Here is a 25,842-nt window from a genome sequence, read left to right on the forward strand (position 1 = left end):
TGGTGGAGGCTGGTACAATTGCAACATTTAAGAGGCATTTGGATGGGTATATGAATAGGAAGGGTTTGGAGGGATATGGGCTGGGTGCTGGCAGATGGGACTAGATTGAGTTGGGATATCTGGTCGGCATGGACGGGTCGGACCGAAGGGTCTGTTTCCATGCTGTACATCTCTATGACTCTATGACTCTAACCAACCATTAGCGTAGATTTTTGTATTCTAAATTTTAATTGGATCCAAATTACACCAACTGCTATGATTCAAACCCATGTCTTTAGAATGTTAACCTGACCTTCTGGATTGCTAGTCTAGTGACATTACCATTAAACCACCACCTGCCATTTAGATTTGAACATGCCTAATCATTATGATTTTAAAGCTATCACACTAAATACAGCAATGTTTTTGCTATAATTTGCCCCTGTAATCAGTTGTGTCTGCAATGGTGAGAGTACCCACTCTGTTGTGCTGAGGTTACTCCATGAATGTTTACATTTGGCTCAATACATTTCCTTGTCAATTTCTCCTCACTTTCCATCCTCTTCCCAGTGTATTCTATTTGCTCAGTATTTGTATGGTGAAATAATATTAATATCTTCACCCTGATAGTGAGGGTCAGCTACTTGCAGCTTGACTCGCTTTTATCCTCACCTGACATCAACATATGCACACTTCCAATCCAGTTGAGCTCCCAAGGATAATGTTAGATCCTGAATTTTAGACTGATCCACTGACCATAAATGAACAGGATTGCGTGGCTAAATCAGGATGGTGTATGTCATTTAACTAGTTTAGGTGCTCAGTGGTCACTAACTGAGCCATCATTGGACCGCTTTTACCATCATAGTTTCAGAAATTTCAGGTTTAAGTATAACAGTTACTGCTTTCATGAACAGTTAAAAGATCAGTGCAATCGCTTTAATTTCATCTGCAAAGGCATTTATTTCATTATCCAAGTATTTTATGTAAGAATGTGTTGCAAGTAAACATCTCATAAAAAGAAGTAAGCATATTAGGAGACCATTAAAGCAAATTAAGATGTTGATGAAACCAACTCTTTGCCTTTCATAGCCCACCAATTGAGGATATTCCTGTTTTAAATAGGCATAAACTACACATCATAATGTGAGTTTGTTTCAAAATAAGGTACTTTTAAGTACAGGTTCACAGCAATGATTTTCCATGCATGCTGCCTTTATTCTCTGCATAGGTTAAAGTGAGAGTGCAAGCAAATAAGGTGCACTGATTTTGGGCTCAATTTGTGTGCTGGTTGCACACAATAACAAGTTAGATAAAACTGTACCGCCCACTTGCACCTTTGCAATATCCACAAAGTTCATGAACCTGCCCTCGTGCCATGCTCTTGGACAGATCTGCAGTTCACTTCTTGATTAGTAGTTTACTATCCATTTCAGAATTGTAGACAAGCAATTTCAGGACAATAAAAACTAAGAGACTTATGAGAACACAGGAAATTCTAAAGAGAGGTAGGATAATTTGAAAATTCGCACATAGACTGACTGTAATTTGATAATTTGATAAGTTTAGCCATTGTGGTGCTTTACCCCAGTGTTCCATTTCAGAACTGACCATGCCATCACCAATCATGTTATAGGTGGTGTCCTGTGTCCTTTTTTTTTATATTCACTTATGGGAGGTGGGTGTTGTTGACTGGGCCCCAAATTTATTGCCCATCCCTAGTTGCCCTTACATGATACAAAATAACTTGGAAATTGTACTGTTTCCAAAATGTGTTCTCGTAGAAGAGATTTTCAGTGAGATTATCTTGCTGCTTCTGCAGCAAAATTAGAATCAATCTAACACATGTGGTGAACTACACCAGTCTTTTAGGAAACCATCCAAAACAAATAATGTATTTAATTATTCCCCATTACCAAACCAATGAGTGAATATTCAGCCAGCATGTCTATCCAGGTTTACTTGGATTCAGTTACTTGACATTATAACAGTGAGGGAGTTCATGAGTGAGAGTCAACAAGTTTAAAACATTATCTAGATTCCCACAAGGTAGTTTTATTGGTGCTGAGAACTGTGACATGGCAAATGAAAAGATAAAATAAATTTCTTGAAACAAGAGCCAAAATTTAGTGGTGAAATGTTAGGTCAGTAATGACCCTCTTAGGGTCATTAGTGGTTATTTCCTTTGAATCAACTTACTCAGATATTTCATAACACACCTCTGGGGCAGGTGGCTTGAATCCAGACTTTATGGACCAGAGGTAGAGACACTACCATCATGCGACAAGGCAGTTCATTTTTGATTACTGACTGAGCAAAATGATGCTTTTGCTGCAAAATATCATTTGATGGGACTTACAAAGATCAATCCTTAACCTGCAAGACATCAAATAAAATTAAATGATCTGTTATGTTGTACAACTGCACAAACCTGTTCACTGAGTCAAGTGGAAATGTTTGAAGCAGTTGAAGAGGGCATTTATGCAGCTGCAGAGTATCAAATAACAAGTTTACTTTTCTTTTAGCTTATTTTCTGGCTAAGAAATTTTTGATTTTTCAACAATATTTCTTCAGTGTTATTAATGCCTGAAACTATGCGTTAAAAGTAGAATACTGATCAAGTTAGTGTGTGACCGAGCAAAGCGTGAGAGTATTTTTGAAAGTTGCTAATCACACCTCATACTAAAAGGGTTAAGCATGTAACACGCAGATACAAGAAATGTTACTCTGAATGCGATGTATCGCTTTCAGGAGATGATTATCATCTATGCTTTTCCGTTAAGAAACCGCGCCTGCTGGGTTTTTTTAAAACACTGAGTACAAAATTGTGGCAGAAAGTTTCTTAACCCATTGAGCACTGTAGTATCTTTCCTTGTCTAAGTACATGCTGCACATTGCAATGTGGCCTGTTAATGAGATAAAGGAAAGCATTGTCCACTAATATGAACTCCTGTTATCTGATACTGATGTATTATTTTCAGATGGTTTGCAAAACACAATATCAGTTGCACTCTGCCTTAGGTTCTGCGGTCTCATTGACCAGAACCCAGTTGTTGGACATTTCCTGGTGGCCTTGCACTGTTGTAGCATTCATGAAGTTGGTTATGAACCAAAAATTAAAATAGAAAAAAAATGTAAATGCAAGTGAATTCTCTGAGCATTTCATGATATGACTGCACTGTCTAAACTGGTGATCTGGTGACAATATAGGTTGGTTGTAGCCAAACTGGGACTGAATAATGGCCAGATCATCACAGTCCCTTGAATAAATAAGATTAAAGGGCAATTTATTGAAAATGTTAAAGTCATTCAAGGACTGGATGGGATTAATAGAAAGAAACTGTGTTCTCTAGTGAGGACAAAGGAGAATACCTTATACTTAGAGAAAGGTTGCTCAGGAGCTATGTCAGAAAGTAATTCTTCACTTAAAGTGTTGTGGAAATCCCAAACTCTATTTCCCAAAAGCTTCTGAGGTTGCGGATCAATTGAAAATCTTAAAACTGGCTTTTGTTAGATGACGATAAGAAGCATTATAAAACTAAGATGGATAAACAGAGCTGAGAGACCAATCAGCCATTACCTAACTGAATGTCAGAACTAAAAATCACACACCAGGTTGTAGTCCAACAGGTTTATTTGGAAGCACTAGCTTTCAGAGTACTGCTCCTGCATCAGCTGGTCATGGAATATAAAATCTTAGGACACAGAATTTATTGCAAAAGTTTACAGTAACCGAAATTATATATTGTAAAAGACCTGGATTGTTTGTTAAGCCTCTCATCTTTTAGAATGGGCATGTTGGTTTCAGTTCTTTCATGTGTAAATCGCAGAAATTTCTTAAAGTTACATTCTCAAGTGAACTTTAACAATAGGTGCCATGTTGGCCCAGATAATGCATTGAAGGTGTGAAGTGCCCTGTGTAAGGCTGTCTGTGCCCCAATGTTCAGACGGATTCTAATCTTAAAAAAAAGGGATTAACAGAATCTTACAAGGATTCATGCAGTTTTTGAGCAAAATAAAATGTAATTCTGCAAGTGCAAATTCACCCCACAAACTTATGTGCGTGTGTGTGTGTGCATGTGGGTGTGACTCCAAATCAGGGATATCCGAACAGATTCGAACGGAGGGGCAACCCATTCCTGTTCCTATATTCTAAGGAAGGAGCAGGTGGAACTGAATAATGATACACTTATCTAAGGAATGACTTTATCTATGATTTGTATAAGTGTTACACTTATTACAGACCTCCACATGAACATAGAGTACAATATATATGGAAGTTTTCTGCCTCCTTAAATAAAAATCACCTGATGAAAGACTTTGCTTAAGGTAGTAAAATGCTAAGGCAGTGGCATCAAGCCCACGTTGACACCAAACCGCTCTGATGGTTCCTTTAAAAGTAAATTTGCTCATTGTTGCCATTGAGCAGCTGAGTGACACAATGGAGTTTATTTACATCCATAACTTTCAGTTCTTACTGCATGCTCATTTCTTAGGAACACACATTCCTAAGTATTTTGTAAATTAAGTTCTTATGTCACATATATCTAGCTTTTGTATCGATTTTCCAATATTATTTGACTTGTAAAAGAAAAATAATCACTGGCTGTTCAATTTGTTGAATATTTCTGTACATAATACTCGGTGTTGTGAGCTGCTCATTTTTATAGTTTTTGGAATATGATGTAGTTCACTAATGAGGACCGCAGTGAAGTATTTGATAATTAGGGGTGAGAATTTGAACTTTAGCTTTAAATTGAGGGGGTGTTACAAAATTTGAATTCCATCATTTTGACATTTCAATGAGAAAGCAGTGGTGTGAGACCAAGGAAGGCAGTGCTTAGGCACCTGGTTGTAAGGTGTGGATATATTGGGAAAATAGGTTCATTTTTATACCCAACCATATGTGAGTGTACTTGAAGATAAGGACACATTCCAACCATAACAAAAATTAACACAAAATCAACTAAACTGTCGAAGCAGAAACACATCTTCCATTGTCAACCCAAATAAAAACCCAACTGAACCATCAATTAAACCATTAGAATTCCAACTTAACCATTATGAGAACTGAAAAGCATTTCAAAAGCACTAATCAAAGTAACCATCAGCTGCAGCTACACTGCCACTTTCATCATAATGCAAAACAGCTGAAGGTGAATATTGATGTGAAATTGGCATCTACATGAAAGAATCCAGTCCCAGTCCTACTCCAACTCCTAATTGCATAAGCAAGGTGATGTAACACCTCTGCAAAAAGGCATCTGAAACTATGTAGGCTTTTTGGAAAACTACAAACAGTTTCAAATTGATATGTCGTACAAATTAGTTGGATGCCAGAATTTCACATTGAGTCTGTTTAAATATCAGGAGCTGTTCCTATTGACTGGTTTAATATTTCCCTTGAAATCAACAGAACTAAAGTCTGTTTACCTGGCCTTCTGTATTTAGTTACTCTTTGTGGAGCCTTGCTATGAATATGAAGGTTGTCATACTGTCTATGTAAGAGAGGTCAGTGGACTTTATCGTGATGATTTCAGATACTTATTAGATGCGATAAGGTGTGATATAAATGAAAAAACTTTTCGTAAGGAAGTGAATTTTATATGTAACGCTCTTCTGCCATTAGTAAGAACAGCCAAAGGGATGTAGCACCGATGTGCACTTGTGTAAACACGTGAATTACAGCTTTGCTTCTAACAGACAGAGTGAGAGGTGTAGTTTATGTTATAAAGTGAGATTTGACAGCAATGCTTCATACTTGACTGCTATCAGCATTCAATTTTTAAGAGTTTTATAAATGTCAGCCTAAAATAAATGCAGAACCACCCAAATCATAATTATTGAACACTCAACAAAAATAGGTGTGTGAGTCGAAAAGTGTGGCACTGGAAAAGCACAGCAGATCAGGCAGCATCCAAAGAGCAGGAGAGTCGATGTTTTGGACATAAGCACTTCATCATTCCTGATTCCAAAATGTTGACTCTCCTGCTCCTTGGATGCTGCCTGACCTGCTGTGCTTTTCCAGCATCACACTTTTCGACTCTGACTCTCCGGCATCTGCAGTCCTCACTTTCTCTCAAAAATAGGTGTACATCTACCAAGTAATAATTTCAAGAAATAGATTTACTACTTTGAAACACCGTAATTAAAACCACTGCTTACCCCCCTTAGCTGTTACCATCTGTCTTGTTGCAAAGGATTCAGTCACATTTAGGGAGGGAGAAAACATTCCTGTGAATTGTGCACATGCAGATTACCGTATTATTAAGGGATCAGGCACGTTCATGTCTAACTTTGTTTCAAACTTCACAGAATTATTCTTCCTCTGAATGTGTATTTTAATATTCTCAAAGATCATTGCATAAACATTTCATTCAAAAGGCGGTATCTGATCTGCCAATAAACTTACCCAAAACTCTGCAGAGATACTAAAAGTAAATACCAAATATTCTTTAAGACAGAGAAAGAAAATGTCAGGGAAAGACTCATTAACTGATCACTTTGGTTATCAGTGGGTGAGACTTTGTTTTATTCAATGGGAGCATGTTTCAACTTGAGTTATTTGAGTTTGTTTTTTGGGATAAGAGATTTTTTTTATAGAAAGTAAACAAAAGTATCTTAATTTATCACTGACGTTAACCCAGGCAATCTCACTTTCTGCTGCTTTATCATTGTACAGAGGCAGATGCGAGAGAACCTGGTACCTGTGTCCCTGTACTGCCTAGCCTGTTAATTATGTAATAAATACACAGTTGATTGACAGATTAGTGGTAAACTTAAGCTGAGAAATTGTACCAATGTAACAAGATCACCCAGTGAGATGTTGAAAACAGTGTATTGATGGAGAATTCAATCTTAGAAAACTATGATTATTAATCCTATTTCATTGCCGAATCCAGATTTCTAAAATTTGCATTCCCCAATCAACTTGACACAAGGAGTAAGAAGAAAATGTGAGAAATAATGTAACTGTGGATGAAACCTTAAGAAATTGATAGCCGAATGTTTCCCTTGTACTATCCCTTTTGACCTCGTGCTTTGGAGGCAAATAGAGTCATCCAGCATGGAAACAGCCTCTTCAGCCCAACTTGTCCATGCTGACCAGATACCCTAGGTCACGCTATTCTTTGGACTAACATTAGAGAAACTAAGTCTAATCTCTCTGCTAATAGAAGCAGGCCTACAAGGGGTTCATAATCACTCCTTTTATGTGTTTTGGCTAGTGCACATCCATCACACTCCAGATGTCAAGCTTTGTTGCAGATGTAAACTGACCTTAGGTAAAGACAGAAAGAAAGCTAACTTGTTTTATGTTGATTTTGTCTAACTTGCAGCCTGATATTTACAAGATCTCACAATTACCCTCTGATTGATTCCAGGAATTTACCAACAGCTCCATCTAGCTGGCTTTGTCTATTTAGACACCTTATTTGAACAGTGACCTTAAACGAGCAGACCATGTTAAACATCACAGCCATGATCCTGATCTAAGGCTCCCCTATCTACAAGCAGTGCCAAAGGAAATCTGTAATTATAGCATTAAATGCGCCACCATGTTTTGTTGCATTTATCTTATTTATCCAATTCTCTACCTGCTTGTTTTGAAGTTTGAAAAAAAAACTAGCTCAGGAACCTGTCCCGTCTGATCTAATTTCTTTCCACCGTCCCTACACGTAGTTCAAAGAACTAAGTTGGTATTTGATCGTGTATGGAGGCAAAGCTAGAAGCAAGATAGAGGCTTTGAGGCTTTTTAGTTGACTGAGCAAGCTCCACCTTTGCTTTCATGACATCAGCTTCAGATGTTTGCAGCTGTGGGCAATAACAGATTTTACTGGCTACAGTATGCAACACTTAATTCAAAGGTTCTGGGAAAAGTAACAAAACAAACATGCAGGAACATTGCTAGTTTAACTGAAATAGTGGCTAAATTACTGATAAACTTTATCTTATTGGCACTATTATATCATTTTTTCATATAAGTCTCCATTTTGTGTGCAAAATATTTAATTTTATGACATGGTTTGCTATAGTTCTTGATGTTTTGAGGTCAAATTATATCAATTATTACTCTGGAGATTCATTCCACAGTTTGTGCCATAGCATATTTGTTTCTGATGTGCTGAAAAAGGTTAATTTTAGACTGTCTTGTCCTTTAACAATATTACCAATACTTATCAAATGGCAGTACCAAACCTTTGTCTAATATTTTAAGTTTTCACACTCGACAGGCTTATTGTCAACGTGAAGCAGGAATTGTTTGGAATATAGACCAGGAAACAAAGTTTTAACTGACTCTAGGAGAGTTTTTCCACATTTCTATTATAAGCTGCAGCATGGGTGCAAAGGCTAAACTGCTTGATTATAGTGTTATAGAGTCATAGAGATGTACAGCATGGAAACAGACCCTTCGGTCCAACCCGTTCATGCCGACCAGATATCTCAACCGAATCTCGCCTCACCTGCCAGCACCTGGCCCATATCCCTCCAAACCCTTCCTATTCATATACCCATCTAAATGCCTCTTAAATGTTGCAATTGTACCAGCCTCCAACACTTCCTCTGGCAACTCATTCCATTCATGTACCACCCTCTGTGTGAAAAAGTTGCCCCTTGGGCCTCTTTTATATCTTTCCCCTCTCAACCTAAACCTATGCCCTCTAGTTCTGGACTCCCAGACCCCTATTTACCCTATCCATGCCCCTCATAATTTTGTAAACCTCTATAAGGTCACCCCTCAGGCTCCGATGCTTCAGGAAAAACAGCCCCAGCCTGTTCAGCCTCTCCCTACAGCCCAAATCCTCCAATCCTGGAAATATCCTTGTAAATCTTTTCTGAACCCTTTCAAGTTTCACAACATCTTTCCGATAGGAAGGAGACCAGAATTGCATGCAATAATCCAACAGTGGCCTAACCAATGTCCTGTACAGCCATAACATGACCTCCCAACTCCTGTACTCAATACTCTGACCAATAAAGGAAAGCATACCAAACACCTTCTTCACTATCCTATCTACCTGCGACTCCACTTTCAAGGAGCTATGAACCTGCACTCCAAGGTCTCTTTGTTCAGCAACACTCGCTAGGACCTTACTATTAAGTGTATAAGTCCTGCTAAGATTTGCTTTCCCAAAATGCAGCACCTTGCATTTATCTGAATTAAACTCCATCTGCCACTTCTCAGCCCTTTGGCCCATCTGGTCAAGATCTGTGGTTATAGTGTGAATGCATCAAATGCTTCAGCTAGTCACAAAGCCTCTGGTGTATCTATGTGTGGTGAGAACTCTATCAAATTTAGTCCAATGTCACTCGCCCATTTACCACTGTCCCACTGCTTCACATTGCAGCAACAACATTTAACAACAGTCTTCTTCCTCATTCTAATTATTCACAACAGGATAGTTTTGAAAAGGGCAATCCAAAAATCCCTTCTGGAACACAGTCCATTACACATTTGTTTAAAATAAGTAAAGAGGTTATTTTTAATTGGCATTTTGCCCAAACTCCCCATCAAATACAAATCTGAAAATACTGACCGCTGATTGGAGAATCGAAAGCCCGGGAGCACAGTTTCATGAAGGGGTGTTGATTACTTAAGAGTCAGATGAGGAAAAATTACTTCAATCAAAAGGTTGTGAATCTATGGATTTTTGTACTTGAGAGGTTCATGTGTTTAAGGCTGAGAGTTTTTGCCTTTCAGAGTAGCAAAAGATATAGGGAGTGGGTTGGAAAGTGGAGCTGTAGCTCAAGATCAGTCATGATTGTATTAATGATGAAGCTTGAAGGCCATATATTCTATATGTGCTCTTTGTTATTGTGTTCTTGTAAGATGTAGAGTGAAGAATTGGGGAAAATAATCACACACATAGATCAATTTACATTAATTTCCAGGTTTTAGGCCTTCACCATGTCTAGTATGTATCCACTTTTTTTTAAACAATAATTACTGCAATGAGAGGATAACTATATACCCGCGTGTCTGTTGTAGCTCCATGGTGAGAACATTAACCACATCATGGACTTTTGTCAGGAATTTTCTCTTAAGCACAGCGTTACTATTGAAGTATCACCTAATTCTGATTTGAAGAAAGAATTACTTTCATGTAGTACCTCATCATTTTCTTAGGAAGCAGCAAAATGTTTGTGACCAATGATTTTTTTTGGTGTATGAACTGTCATGTAGACAGACTTAGTAGTTAATTTGCACTCAACAAATCCTGTAAACAATGAATTAATGAATACATAATCTGTTCGGGTGATGTTGGGGTGAAGGAGAAATGTTGGCTGGTACATCAAGAGAGCTCCCTGCTCTTCAAATAGTACCATGAGACCTATCATGCGCATTCCAGTGGGGAAAATAGGGATTTAGCATCTCGTCACCAACAATTTATCACTCCCTCCATACTGCACTGAAGTGTTAGCCCAGATTGTATTCCCAAGTCCTGGAGTGGGACTTAAAATCAAATCTTCAGTTTGCCAAGCCGAAAGATTGATTAAAATATAAATCGATTTTTTTTTCATATTTTACACACTTTCCTAATGCAAAGCAGTGCAAACTTGAGCAAGACTACAAGAAGCAGGGCTGATCAAGTTATGCAAGCACTAACCCAGATTCTTAATATAAAATCAACTTTTACTGGTAGAGTTGAAAGATATGCCTGCAGGCAAAAGCTTCTACAGTCATGCTAGTAAAGCTTGTTTTTCCCAACAAAGCAGATGATGTCAGTCAATGGGAGTTGTTTTGCTAAAACGTTCCCTTACTCAAATTTGGTGCTCACAAAATGAGGTCGTAGACGGATTTTATTTTCAAACTGTCGATTCATTGAAGGAAAATGCAAAAGAAGAAATGTGCATGGATGTGTCCATTTCTTCTCGAATTATTTTAAATTTGTATTAAACTATAACGTTGACAGTTTTTCAAAAAGGTGTTCAATAATCTTAAAGGGCCCTTCAGTGTCCAATGAATTAACAAATCAGATAATAATCATTCACTGTGAAGAAATGTTTTCAAAACTCAAATGTTTTAAAACGGTTTAACCTATGTTGGGTGACTTGTTTCATGACTATGTACTTCCTCGAACTGGCACAAGTCTTTCATGCTGATTGAGCCAGGACACACAGCTTGTGTGAAAACAAACCACCCACCTAGTCTCACAGCCTTCATTCCCAGAAAGTCTCACAGGGCACGCACAGTGCTTATTGAAAGCCACCTTTCCAGTGCAAACAGCTCTCATATGGAGTCACATTGGGTACACACAGTGCTCATAAACACCAATCGTCTATTTCACAGTTTTCATATCAAGGAGCACCACATAAAGGAGGCAGCATGCATATTGACAGCCACATCTACAAGTCTCACAGCTTTCATAAGGAGAGAATCACAGAAGGCTTAGTGACTGACAATGAGTGGGGCTGTGACTCATACTGAGAATTCTGCACCTACTCTTTCTGAGACAACACACAGCCAAGAGACCTTGCATGTTAACCTATCCTTTTCTGCTGGGTATCTATGTCAGAGTAAGGTCAACTCCAAAGAAGAGTCACATTTTACTGAGAGTGTTAACTATTTCTCTCTCTCCCGATGCTGTCAGACCTGCTGAGCTTTTCCAGGACCTGTAGTAATTTGTTTTTATATCAAAGTAACATGGGTTGGCCTTGCCTTTCCATTGTACTTAGGGGAAGATACTTTGCAAACGGAAGTACAGGGAATTACTATCTTAACTTTCCACCTTTCTAGCTCATTCAATTTAATCAGAGAAGGAAGACAATAAGAAAAATCAGGCACACAAAATTTCTGTGAGATCCTTAACCCAGAGCATTTATCTTCATCCTCAGTGTCAACACAAAATCCGTTAACATGAAGGAAATGTCTTTGAGAGTCAACGTGCCCTCACCTTCACTTCAGTAACTATGTTTAACTCTGGCACTCCCCTTTAATTCAAAGCAATCCAGTCATCAATTTCTTGTTTGAATTCAGATTGCTGTTTGACTCTGACACTCCTCTTTAATACTGGGTACATCTAAGCTCTGCATTCACCAGTCAGTGCACGCTTTTATTTTCTCTGCAAGCTTTGCGCTAGTAAGTTGACAAAGTAAACAATCATAGACACGAGGAACCAGTTTTATTATTGTACTTAATTTTAATGCAAATACTAGAGTAGCTAATCAACGAGGGAAGTCTTCATTACGAGAGATCTGACTCACATAAATAATGTCTAGACTGCAGGCGTCAAGTCAAATTCTATTTACAGCTGGGATCATGTTGAGCTGGAATACTTATCTTTTGGCCACCGTCTGAATGTTCATAACTGTGAATGGAAGATGAGCTTTTACATCACAGCTTATATACAGCTGTACTTTTTGTGAATGTATAACTGGTCAGTTACACAAGGAAGAGAAACATTTGGTTAGTTAGATCAAATCGATAATCTACCCACTGTCAGCCTTGAATGGCTTAGAAAACTGTATTCTATAGTTTAACACACTTGATTTCTTAACATTTGGGAGAAAAGGCTCAGCAACATTAACTCTTCAGCTATTGAATACTTTGAAAATATACAGCTGCCTTATTTGTGAAGATGAATAGAATCAATATCTAAAGTAGTAGAATGTCCTTTAATTGTATGTTGTTGGCATCGTGTGTAGTTTTTCTTTCATATTTTCTTCAGCAAGGTAAAAGATGTTCGTATTGTGCAATTAGACATCCTTAATTTTAAACAGCCTGTGTCAGCCACAGCATTGATGTAGAGATCCCCCTGCATTACTGTATTCCCAAAAGAGCAGCCTCTACTGCAATGGTGTTGTTTTGCACAGCAGCCATTTGGGCATATCTGATAAATACCTACAAGGAAACCAATGATGATTTCCTGAACTCATTTCAAACATGGACCTTTACAGGCACAGGATACAGTAAAGGCTATGGGACCTGACACAGTGCCACCAATATTACTGAGGACCTGTGCTCCAGAATTGGCTACATTCCTAGCCAAACTGTTCCAGTACAGCTACAATGCTGGCATCGTGTGTAGTTTTTCTTTCATATTTTCTTCAGCAAGGTAAAAGATGTTCGTATTGTGCAATTAGACATCCTTAATTTTAATGTTACTCAAGTATGTCCTGTCTGCAAACAGCAGGAAAGATAACATGAATAGCAATTGTCTTTTCGCTATGGAAAAGGAGTTCAAAACTAGACGGCATAGATTTAAGGTGAGAGAGGAATGATTTAAAAGAGACCTGAGGGACAACGTTCTCACAGAGGATGGTACGTATATGGATTAACTGCCAGAGGAGGTGGTAGAGGCAAGTACAGTTACAATATTTAAAAGATATTTGGACAGGCACATGAATAGGGAAGGTTTAGAGAAATATGGGCCAATCGCAGGCAAATGTGACCAGCTTAGTTGGGAAACCTGGTTGGCATGGACAAGTTAAACCAAAGGGATCATCAGCAAAGTAAGAAATTGTGTCATTGCCAGTGCTATCAAGTAGCACCTCAATCACATAGTTTTGACCATTTCCAGCACTGTTATGACTGACAGGAGTGTGTAGATGCATAATTGTATAGCAAGAAATTGGGTGAAGGTTCGGGTGCAGCAAATGATAGTAAAATATGATTTTCCCTTCTTCACCCTTTACTGTCACTTCAGAAACCATTGAGTTCCAGAGGGCCTTCTTCAACCGAGAGAGTCATTACCACAATCAAAGATACAGCATGACCATTCAGCAAGGTGAAAGAGAATAGAAGACAGTGACAGGATCGAGACTAAAGTATTTATATGATGTTCTTGTGTCCCAAGTTTGACCAGACTGGACTTCTCTACCAAACATGTAAATGTACAAATAATTAAGCACTGGGTGTAATCATATTAAATATAGCTTTCATAAATATATATCTATGTAAACAACAATGAGATTAAGAATAATTAACTTGTTGGCTGACCCAGTTTGCTTTTCTATGTAACTGTTTGCACAGGATTAAGTGAATGATGTAGCCAAACATTCCAAGTATATCTCAGATTAGCAAAACTATTTAATTGGCCAGTCTAACTGATACTTTAGTTTATTTCATATAAAAATGCACCCAAAATTCTCTTCGTGAAACCAGAGACATTCTAAATTCCTCCATTACAAGTAAGGACATCAATCTATTTTACTACCAGGTCTGGTTGAACTACAGGACTTAAAATAGATGAGATCACAAGTAGGTTTCTAGAACTATGTGTAAAGCTAAGGTGTGCCATGAAATTGGAACTCTACTCAAGATTGTATATCTGCCATCACGATGACATTAAACTTCATCAAATAGCTTGGCTGAATCTCAATGAGACATCCTCAAATGTAATGAGAGAGATCCAGTGATAGAATTCGAACTGCTACATCCAGGGAAAATGCTCTTCTGTTCCAATTAAAGGAGAAGAAAGAAAGTAGACAGAATGAGAAGAAAAGCGGCCAAAAATAGACTACATTTTGCAGTCTCCTTCTGGGTCCATGGGGAGAAAAGGAAACCTGCCTTAATTTCTATCTTTTCAAATATTGAGCAATATTTTCCATGATGACTTTAAGATTATCAAGGGTTTGAAAAGTGGAGACCTGGAGAGGATGTATCTGCTTGTGAGGGAATCAAAATAAAAGCGATGCATACAAGATCATCAGTAACAAATGCGGGAAGGAATTCAGGCAAAGCTTCTTTGTTCGGAGAATGGTGAAAACGTGCAATTTGCCACTGCTGCACTCAGCCAAGATGCATTTAAAGGAAAGCTGGACAGCTCATGAGTGAGGAAATAACAGAAGGGTATGTTGCTAGGGTGAGGTGAAGCAAGGTAAAAAGGAGGCCCAGTTGAAGCATGACCGTGAGCATAATTATTGGGTCAAAAGGTACTGTAGGTTGTGTGGCAGTTCTATGCCCTGCAACATCTTGGGTTCAAATTATTTTAATTTTTTTCAACTCCAGTTATGCTTTGTCACCTCCATAAATAAATCTGCACTGTTTACCAGCCAGGGCACTCGGCTGTGGCACGTCTATTGGCTGCAGGCCATAGCCTAGTTGAAAAAAAACCTCACTTATGTATTCCTTGGTAACCTGTTTGTTCTGCTCAGAGAGAAAAAAGACAACAGGAAGAAAGCTGTTCCTTGGAATTTTTCATGACAGGTGTACCTTGGCTAACTTTACTTACACTGACATTGTCTATTAGTGTCTTCAGATTTATTATACCAAATCCAAATAGAAAGGATTTGTATCATGGGGGATTCATCAATCATACCTAGCTGCCTGTTGTGAAGAATCTTCATTACCTCAGATTGAATAAACATGCTGCTCTTCACATGAGCTGGCACAAAGTCATCAAATAGATACCCTGATGGTTCCCTGAGGCAAGTAAATCATAGGATGTGCACTCAATTCTTATTCATTTTCATTTCTCTCCTGCTGTTTCCTTTTTAAAAAGGCTCACCACTGCTGCCTTCCACTCCCACCACTTCCTCCTGGAGTCAGAGCAATTTATATGGATAGACCTAAAAGTGAGGTGAAAAAAACAAATTCCGTAGTTCCAAGCATCAGCACAATTGATAAAGATAGAAGTTGAGGTAAATTTAAAGCTAAACACTAAAACCCAGAGATTGTAGGCAGAAGGAAAAACTATGGTTGGTAAGGGGTTCCATGGTTTTTATGTCAGCAGAATGTCGGACAAGAGATTTCACAGTGATGTACAGCAAGGAAGAAGAGAGTATACTCACACCCTTGGTAGGAAGTAGAGAGGAGCACTGACCAGACTTAGATTGATAAAGTAGAACCAGGAGTATCCATGCCAATTATTTCTTCCCGGTTTAGCACAGTGGTGATCTAGTTTTAGAGGTGCATGTTTGCAGGATGATTTCGGTCTTAAATTCTGTGCTTATTTTTGGTCCATTTCAACAAGTGCATGACTATGAGCATTATGATTTTTCCAAAGGGAGCAGGAGAACATAAATGTTATTCTAGATTTGCATTCAGGTACATCCTAAGGAAGGGTATTTAATATTTTGATCTTAGAATTAGTTTGGCGTCAGCACTGTACATTGACAATTAGGTCATATTACAATTGATCACTGGTTGAGCTGGTAACATTAGAATGCAGCCAATAATCACGTGCTTTCAATATATTCCTGTCTCCTGAGCAGCCAGGTAGATTATTAATGACTGAATAAACTCTTATCATTATTGATGGGTCAGAAATTAATGGCAAAGTAGGGGTAAGTTTAATTTCCAGGTTGTTTTTAGCATGTAAATTGTGTCAAGGAAGAGATGTCGCATTCCTTATAAGATGCTAGACAATTTGCATTGCTCCATTGTTAACCTCATGAAAACTGCTGTTTGTCTTCTGCTTCAACATGAACTTAAAGAAATTGCTGTATTTGTCTGTTAATTGTGCTTAAGACTCATAGCAGAAAATTAGCACTGATAATTAACTGAGTAACTATCCTAACTAAGGAGATTTACATGGTACATTGTCGTTTAACATTGCCAGACCAGAAATGGAACAATTGAATTGATGCTGTCTCAATCTTCTTTGAAAACTTAATACTTGAAAGATTTTAATATTTTTTCTTGATTTTCCCATTTTATCTTGTTCTCTCTTAATTCAATTTTCCTTTCCCTTCCTATATCTATTTTTCTATATATGGCTTAACATTTTATCCATTACTTAATTCAACACTTCATTTCCTCATCCAGCATGCTCTGTTTTTTTTCTCTCAATCTTCACTTCACACTGGTTAGGGATTGATGTCGATGCATTCATTTACTTAAGGTCACAGATGCCCTGTTGTGCTTGCTGCACTATTATTAGTTCATATCTTCAGTAATTTTCATGTGAGTTCTTTTGGAAGGATGAGGAGACAGGATTCTAACTAACAGAAACATTGGAAGGTGTCTCATTCCAGAAAATTCTAGATTTAATGCTCTTTCTAATACAAATGTATGCTTGCTTGAATACATAATTTAATGGAAACCTTTTCAGCACCTTGTTTCATTAAGCATGTCAAGTTTGAAGTTGCCTCAGAAACATCAGGAAAAGGTAAAGAGATGCGATTCCTCTAATGGCTCAGGCATTTATTCAAACAGTATTTAATCCATATGAATTTAAAGAAACGTTTCCATCTCTGCCAGGTTAGCAGATCTCAGACAGATTAGTGATAGTGGTGGTATAAGTCGTCATAGCACCAGTTATAAGGAGGGGGAGATCAACTTGCATCTTTTTACTGTTCATTCTTCTCTCCTGGGAAAGCTGAGTGAGGATGGGATTAAGTTAGATGTGGTGTCCATACACTCAAGTAACTTGCTAAAGCTCTTTTTTTATCATCCTGGTGAAGGTCGCAATTTGGGAACGGTGTTGTGTATCACATGTTTCAGATTTGTATTGCAACAAGAAGATAATGTTTCCAGGTGCTATGATTTGGAGAAAAAGGAAAACAGTCTGCATAAAACACAGGAAGGGAAATGTAGTACAAACATTATCATCCAGGTTAAGGGGATATAGAAACAGCAATAAGGACTACCTTGAATGGGTTATAGGAATGATATGGAATTGCTATGGACTAGTTAGTATATATGTATTATATAAAAAGCACATGGGTGCTTGTAAAATACACTGAAGGACCCAAACTGTATTTGTTTACTTTTAATCTAATCTTAATTTTAATTTTAATAAAGCCTCAAGTGAGCGCTTCAGACATTTTCCAAAAATGTTGGTTCACCATATAGCTATGAGGATTTATTTGTCTTTAAGGATTGCAGGGGTGGGAGATGCTATTGTAAATGAATATCTGAAACACCATTGGGACCTCGCATGCATAAAGGAATAGAAAATATCAGTTACTTGAAAGGAAGAACCAAACTGCCAGACCACCTTTTACAACTGAAAGAATTTCAACAAAAGTAAAGGATACCTTGGAGTGTTATACTCAACATACTACTATCTATTTATGTTGTGGGAAAAGTGACAATATATACACTTCTGAAGTGCCCAGTTAATCAATACTTTCGCTTGTTGCTCATAATAAAAAGAAGATGCAATGTTATCTATTTGGCTGCATACTTTTCAGCTTACACTTGACAAGTGTGTATTCATATATCCAAATTCTTATTTATCAAAACTTTATGCTGAATTAAAATTGACTTATCCAAATCTTAAATGTGTGACCCAGAAGGCAAAATTGACACACATCACTGCTACAGAGTCAGGAGAATGAATTTGGACTTCATATTATTTGATTCAGAGAGAAATTCTGCAAATATCATGTTGCTCCATTTTCCTCATCTTTCTCCTCAATATTGCTCTATTTTTGATGCCTCCTTTTGCTCTGATCTCACTCCACACCAACTATCAGTGCTGCACATCTTGCAAGTGAATTTTATTTCATTTATAAAGTGAAAGTTGTAAATAATCATTTTTATGTGAATTTGAATACATTAGTGATTTTTACTTTCTAAAATCAATCACACACAAATAAGCACCAAATGCACAGAATGTGAGAAATAACATCTGCTTTTTCACAGGTCAAACTGATCACTTAGGCAATAACCTTACTGGAAGCAATGGGGAAAGTTTTGTTTTAAAACAAAATCTGTTGTATATAAACAAGACCTTTTTGCCCTTTGGGGTAATCAGACCATGGCTGATCAGATTGTGACCTCAAAACCAAATTCTTGCCCATGCCTGATAACCTTTCACCCCTACCTTACCAAGAAACTATCCACCTCTCTCTTAAAAATATTCAAGGACTCTGTTTCCACAGCCTTTTTGAGAAGAGAGATTCAAAGTCTGAGGAAGCTCTGTATACCTGATGCTGTGTCTGTACATTAGCTACTCACAATTCATATACTAAGGCACCCAGATTACTAGGGCATCTTAAAGCTCTGGAATCTTTCACCATTTGGTTAAATTGTTCTTTTTTTTTCTGCTTCACATTTTCCAACATTAAACTCCATTTGTCATTCCTTTGATATGCAGTCAATTCATCTGTTTCCCCTTGTAATCTCCCTTTTCCCTCTTTACAACTTACTTTCCTACCTATCAATTTGTCTTGAAAGTTTAGCAACCATACCTTCCAACTCTTCAAGTCATTTATGTAAATTGTAAACAGTTGAGGTCCATGTACAAGCCTCTATGGCACACTAACACTCACATTCTGCCACCCTGAAAAAGATCCATTTATGCCTACTCTCTGCTTCCTGTTTCCCTGCCAGTCTTTTTTTTGTCGGCAAGTTAGTATAAAGTAAGAGTGCTTCTTATGCCTCTAATTTTCCTGATGCAACTTGGATCTGCACATACTCACTTCAAAAGTGCAGGGATAAAATAGCACTTCTGTATCCTGGTAAGCCTCTGTGGTCTTACCCCTCTCTAATTCAGTAACCCCCTCCAGCCCAACAGTGCTCTGTGATTCCTGTGTTCCTCAATTTCTGACTTCTTAAGCATCCCTAATTTTAATCTTTCCACCATTTTTGACTATGCCTTTCAATTGCCATGGCTCTAAGCTCCAAAATTCCTTCCCGAAAAGTTTTCCCTTTTTCTGACTCTTTTTCCTTTTTAGTCACTGATTAAAAAATAACTCTTTTTTGACTATCTGCCCTGAAATTCCCTTATGGGGCTCAATATCAAATTTTATTTGATTGCAGGAATGTTACTATGTTGGAGATGCTACGTAAGTGCAAATTGCTGTTGTTGAATTCTTACTATCCTATTGAGCGAGGTTTATGAAATGTTGTTGGGAGGACAAACCTTACAACTGACACCATTCTCTATTGCATTGAATTCCAGCAAGCTCCTTTAATATCTGATGGAGAGCAGGAGACTTTTCTTAACATTCACACACCTCTGTACAGGATTATACATTGGGAAACAGAGAGACTTGGAGACGCATTGAGTACGTTTTCAGCATCAACTTGTTACAAGTCAACATCTGCTAAATGTTTAGACCTTATTAATACTTTTACTAATTAGCATCTGCCTTTGTTGTTGACATGAAGGGAAAGAGAATAATGAGTATTTTCGTAACTATTCAGTACCTGTTAATTCCACTTACAGGAAGAATATAGATGTTTCCTAAAAATATAACAAAGTAGTTTTGCTTTAAACTGCTAGGTTCACTGCTGTGTGGCTCCCAGTGAGAATGTGTTATAAATATGTTATCAGGGTGCAATGTTTATAATGTAAACAGTAATTGTTCAGCTAAGTACACATTTCTCTGAGGTGTAATAAATGTATTACAAGTTTGTCATAACAGCATAAGAGAATCTGATTGATATGTTATTAATATTCAGGTGTTCATCTCATGACCATGTCACTCAGAATGAAAGAGCTTTGCGGGTGTGTTAGGAGTGGAATATGGTTTGTCACATCTACATGTATTCTTAGTGCTTGAAACATAGGTCAGACTACTACAGGTACGTTACAAAAGTGTAACATGTAGTTTTATAAACAGTTAAGCAGCTCATTGCATATCCCTACAAGTGACAATGTTAAGGGGAAGCATGTAATGGGTAGGCTATAAGAGCGTGTTATTAGGAATTCATCTGCAGGTTCCTCTTTTTGGGGGGCATGAGAGAAAGCATTACAACTATGTTATAAATAGTTCATCTGGCCGCCACAGACCTTCATTACTTTCAACAGGACAGAATGTAATCAGTGTGTTATAAAACTAACTATTATGCTTCCGACTGCTTTTGCCTTCTGTATAGTTCTGGACTTCTGGAAACTTTACCTCGACATAATCAACATCAGGCCTTTAATGAACATTTCTCCCACTGTTCTGACTAAAGGCAGTCCAAATCTCTCAGACTTCAACAGCAGACATCTCTCTGCCAACTGGATGCCAGCCAGCCTATTTCCCTTTAAATGGATATTTTCTTTACGCCTTTAGAGGCAGCCAATTCATCACAAGTGTAATATAACCTTAAGCAATATGAATTATTGTAGTGTTGGAATGATTCTTTTTTTTTTCTTGCCCTATATTTGTTAAAGCTGTTAAAAAAAAATCTGAGTGAAGCACAGACACTTTGGCTTTGGGCGGGTTTCTTTTTTAAAAGTTGACATTTGGAACGTTGTGGGGAGTAGACAGTAGCTGCAGTGTTTGAGCAAAACAGAGTACAGCCAAGGGAAAGACTTGGCGTGACTGGATCCCTTTCCAAATGGCGCAAGCAAGCCAACTTCAAACATGTGAATAATAATCTATCTGTGACTGCCTCTGTTAGTCGCTAGAAGAGTCTGTTCCCTCCTAAATATTTCTCTGGCTGTTTATGCTGGGTCTTGTGGCTTTTGCGTGTGTTCAGTTATAAGATGGCATCTGTGTTTGCAGGTTTATTTTAAAAACTTGAGTTTTCACTGAAAAATTTCCTTAATAAAAATACAGAAAATTGCGAAATGCGAGGGCGTAACTCTTAGCATATCAGTTAAACATTGGCAGTAGGAATCAGAAAAAAAAATCCCTTTGTCTACTTTTTCTGAATATATCCAACATATTGCTGCCTTACTAATATTACCTCATCCTTATTTTGGGTGAAGTTACTCATCTTCAACAGTGGAAATACAGGCAAGTGTCAAGAGTGAGCTGGTTTCTATTTTAGATTAGTTAACAAAAAAATGAGCTCAACATTTTTTTACGATGTGGTAGGAGGTTCTACTCACTTGAGGACAGTTGGCATAGAAGACAAATGTCCCCTTAGCAGGCAATGGAGTAAAGGCATACTGCTATTTTGTTCATAAGAGATAGAGATTCACAACTGTTGTTGTGTTTTCAGAAGTTTTATTTGTCTTGTTAAAATCAAGAGGTGTACAGAACTGGGAGGCAGGTGCAAATGTCATGGGCATTTGATTGGTGACATAGCCACCATGACAGGAGTGTGACAATCCCACATCATGATGTCTCAACCTGAGCTAAAGCATTAGGTGGAGAAAAGGAATGGAGACAAGTTGCTTCCACAGTGGTGTTTGTCGAGGTTCATCCCGAGCAGCTCCGTGACGCGGGACTCCGTGCTCTACGGTCTGTTCCCCGGGACGCACACTGAGACGGACATCAACTGTGCCTGGAGGATCATCAACTCGGTGGAAGACGCTCTTTGGTCTGTCCGAAACCTGTTGATCTGCCAGCTGAAGGAGCTGACCCTTACTGAGTGTTGCGGACTGGCACATTCCAAGGTCCAGGACTACGTGTTGAGGGACGCGCTGAAACTTGGGGCAGCTGCCGCCAAGGCGCGGTGGGGAAAGACCTCCGTGTAACGTCTGCCTGCCTAAGAAGAACAGGGGGGCCCATGCAGTAAGTGGGCTCGGCTGCCACCTTAGCTAAATATATTGATATATGGATAGTAAATGTACAGACCTGAATATACAAATGATTACTCAATCTCTGTCATCATGATGTCTCAACCTGAGCTAAAGCATTAGGTGGAGAAAAGGAATGGAGACAAGTTGCTTCCACAGTGGTGTTTGTCGAGGTTCATCCCGAGCAGCTCCGTGACGCGGGACTCCGTGCTCTACGGTCTGTTCCCCGGGACGCACACTGAGACGGACATCAACTGTGCCTGGAGGACCATCAACTCGGTGGAAGACGCTCTTTGGTCTGTCTGAAACCTGTTGATCTGCCAGCTGAAGGAGCTGACCCTGACTGAGTGTTGCGGACTGGCACATTCCAAGGTCCAGGACTACGTGTTGAGGGACGTGCTGAAACTTGGGGCAGCTGCCGCCAAGGCGTGGTGGGGAAAGACCTCCGTGGGGAAAGACGTCTGCCTGCCTAAGAAGAGCAGGGGGGCCCACGCAGTAAGTGGGCTCGGCTGCCACCTTAGCTAAATATATTGATATATATTGATATATGGATAGTAAATGTACAGACCTGTATATACAAATGATTACTCAATCTCTGTATGCAAAGAAATGGAATGTTTACGTATGTATGGCATGACCAACTGTACAGTCATCAAAATATTTTATGAATAAAGTATATTTTTGAAATTTAAAAAAAATTAGGTAGTGGAAGGAAATGTTCCCAAGTAAATTACTCTACAATGCCTTCCTGAGAGAGCAGCGTTAGCAACTTCTGACCAGGTTAAAATATTTCCCTTTCTTATCCCTATTTGTCTGGTACCTGTGCCTTGGAGCGTTCCACCTCCTCTGAAAGATTCAGACAGCTGGTGTTAATACTGTTCAGTTGGGCAGCCTGCAGGAGATGCCCGTCTTTGGAATGGTTTGTCTTCTAGTTGTATTTCAGTGCAGAGTTTTCCAGAATTACAGCCATAACAAAACGTCAGTTAACATTGCGTAGTGAAACTGATGGTCAAGGGTGCAGACTTGATTTTTAAATTTAATCTACTACATTAACAAAGCAACTTATGACTATGCACGAATGTCCACTTCACTGTACGTTTTCAGTGGCTAACTATACTTTTGTTAGTTTTGAAAGTCATGATGTATAAATGCAATTAGAATTTACCCTGCTGAAGCCTAAGTTTTCCATTGTATTGAAACTCACACATGACCTACATTATGACATTGTAATGCAGTAGATTGATAGATTGATTTGGAATTTGGACTCATTTGCTATATTTTCTATTGATCATTTTTGTCTTCAGCGATTCCTGTGAAAGGCTGCGTGGTTTGAGTCTGCCAGGCCAAATTGCATTCAGCTCAAAATGAGCAAAACCCACTAGCCTTCTGAAAGCAGACTCTGCTATGGAGTTGAGCTCGCTGCATATTCTGGGAACGGAAGGAATTGCCTTGAGGTGACAAAAAATGAAACACTCTTTTAAAATTCACGTGTGATCGAAGATAAAGAGAAGGGTTCAAACTGGGACATGAAGAGATATATTTAAGACAGAGACATTATTTAGGAAATTGTATGCCGCCAGCTTTACACCATATGATTATGAATAATACTTGCACTTGTATACTATCTAGTCATGTTGGAAAGTTTCAAAATGCTTGACTCTATGAATTACTTTGAAGTGTGGGAACAGTTACGTGGGCAAATAGACTATTATTCTTGTATAAGCAATGTCCCACAAAAACTATAAATTCCGCTCATCTCCACAGTCAAAGGATCAACCGCAGCCACTTTGGCCTCTTCCACTTGATGCCAACACCAAAAACGTCTTTCCTCCCCTCCCTTGTCAGCATTACCAAAGTACTAATCTCCCAGTGAAATCCTGATCTGTGTCTCAATCATCCTCAACACCTCATTAGCTCACCATGGCAGCTCCCTATCCAGTTGCAGGAGGTGTAACACCAGCCTTTTTATATCTCCTCTCCTCACTATCCGAAGCCATAAACATGTTTTCCAGGTGAAACCATGACTTAGTTGTGCCTTTATCCATTTAGCATCTGCTACTCACATGATAACTTCCTGAACAATGGAGGAAGTCAAACATTAACTGTGGAATACCTCCACTCAGTCACATGTGTGGCTCTGAGTTTCCAGCTACTTGCTTCCAACGCTGCCTTGCACCATGTTCACATTTCTTAGTTCCTTTGGAAGTCAACACAAATTTGAGGAAACAGGATCTCATCTTCTGATTAGACACTTTATGGCATTTTGGACTCAACATTGGGATAACTATTTCAGAACATGCATTCTTTTTCCAACTTTGATTCTTTTTTTTGAGATGCCAGTTTGAATTTTGTTTTCATATTTTTGCTCTCAGACTAAGCTGTTCATTATTTTGCTATTCACAGTCAGTCTGGACAAGTGCATATTTCTTCACTACAACATCATCACTCCCTTTGCATTTTGTGAAACCTCTGTCATTTTATCTCTTTAGCTCCCCTCTTTTCTTTAACTCTTCCATCACACTTTCCAATGGCATAAAACTCTTCACTTTTCTACATGCCTACAGTTCTAAAGAAGAGACCCATTTGACTCCAAATGTTAACTATGTTTCTCTGTCCATAAACACTACAATATTGGCTGATATTTCCAACATTTCTGGTTTTCTATCCGATTTACAGCATCGGCAATATTTACCTTAGATTTTACTATAATTTGAATCATAGATTAACCTGCTTAATCTATGCAATTATCTTTAAATTTTATGATCACTGGATTTGTGCAGCTTTGCTGTCTCTAGCAGGAAATATGTTTCCTTAAATTGATACAATGCTTTAAATCATTATTCTCTTAACCAATTCAGAATTGAAACTATGCTCTTAATTGCCAATTTATTAAGCAGCACAAGTTAGGATTAGTTGTAAATACTTAATTTCATCTCATGCCCAAACTGATCCCACTGCACATTAATTAGCAATTAACACATTCCTTCAGTTGTTCTGTTGCTTAATCTCATAACCAGTAGGCTGGGCAGGAAAGTACAGTGACTTTCAAGTAGATTGCTTAAAGGCTGTTTGTGAAACATTTTAATACAGCAACTGGGCACATGTACAATGCAAGAAATTTCAAAGAGATTTTTGTTGCTTTTCATCTCTAAGCTGCATATAGCTAAGACCTGGCTTTGGTCAACTCTGATCCTGGCATGACTATTTGTCTGCTTCTAAAACTTATTTAAAAGCATAGGAAGCATTGCACAGTGAGTTCACAATACATTTGAATGACAACTTCTGCAGCATACTGTTGTAAAGCAACAAGGGTAGCAGATAGATGGGAATACCATCACCTGCAACTTTCCTCCAAAATGTACACCATCCTGACTTGGTACAATATCAATGCTCCTTGGAATTAATTCCATAGCAGTTGGGTGTACCTGCATCACATGAAGCAGTTAAAGATGATCATGATCTTTTCAAGATCAATTCAGAACAGGCATCAAATAATGGTCTTGCCAGTGATATTTGCATCCCATGAATGAATAAAGAAAAAGTAACATTAAATAAAAGGTCTCTTAAGATT

The 25,842-nt window shown here is 38.3% G+C and overlaps 1 protein-coding gene across 2 annotated transcripts in view; it reads left to right on the forward strand.

Annotated features, from left to right (window-relative positions):
- Positions 1–25,842, forward strand: part of runx3 (RUNX family transcription factor 3) — a 153,948-nt gene that overhangs the window by 105,696 nt on the left and 22,410 nt on the right. Inside the window, exon 6 of one of the 2 annotated variants that reach the window (XM_043717652.1) lies at positions 13,626–13,706. The exons of the other annotated variant lie outside the window; for it this stretch is intronic. Within the exon in view, the coding sequence (XP_043573587.1) occupies positions 13,626–13,706 (81 nt within the window). The remainder of the gene's footprint in view (positions 1–13,625; positions 13,707–25,842) is intronic. 2 annotated transcript variants of the gene reach the window in all.

Source organism: Chiloscyllium plagiosum, chromosome 27 (assembly GCF_004010195.1).
Source record: "Chiloscyllium plagiosum isolate BGI_BamShark_2017 chromosome 27, ASM401019v2, whole genome shotgun sequence".
NCBI classification, from domain to species: Eukaryota; Metazoa; Chordata; class Chondrichthyes; order Orectolobiformes; family Hemiscylliidae; genus Chiloscyllium; species Chiloscyllium plagiosum.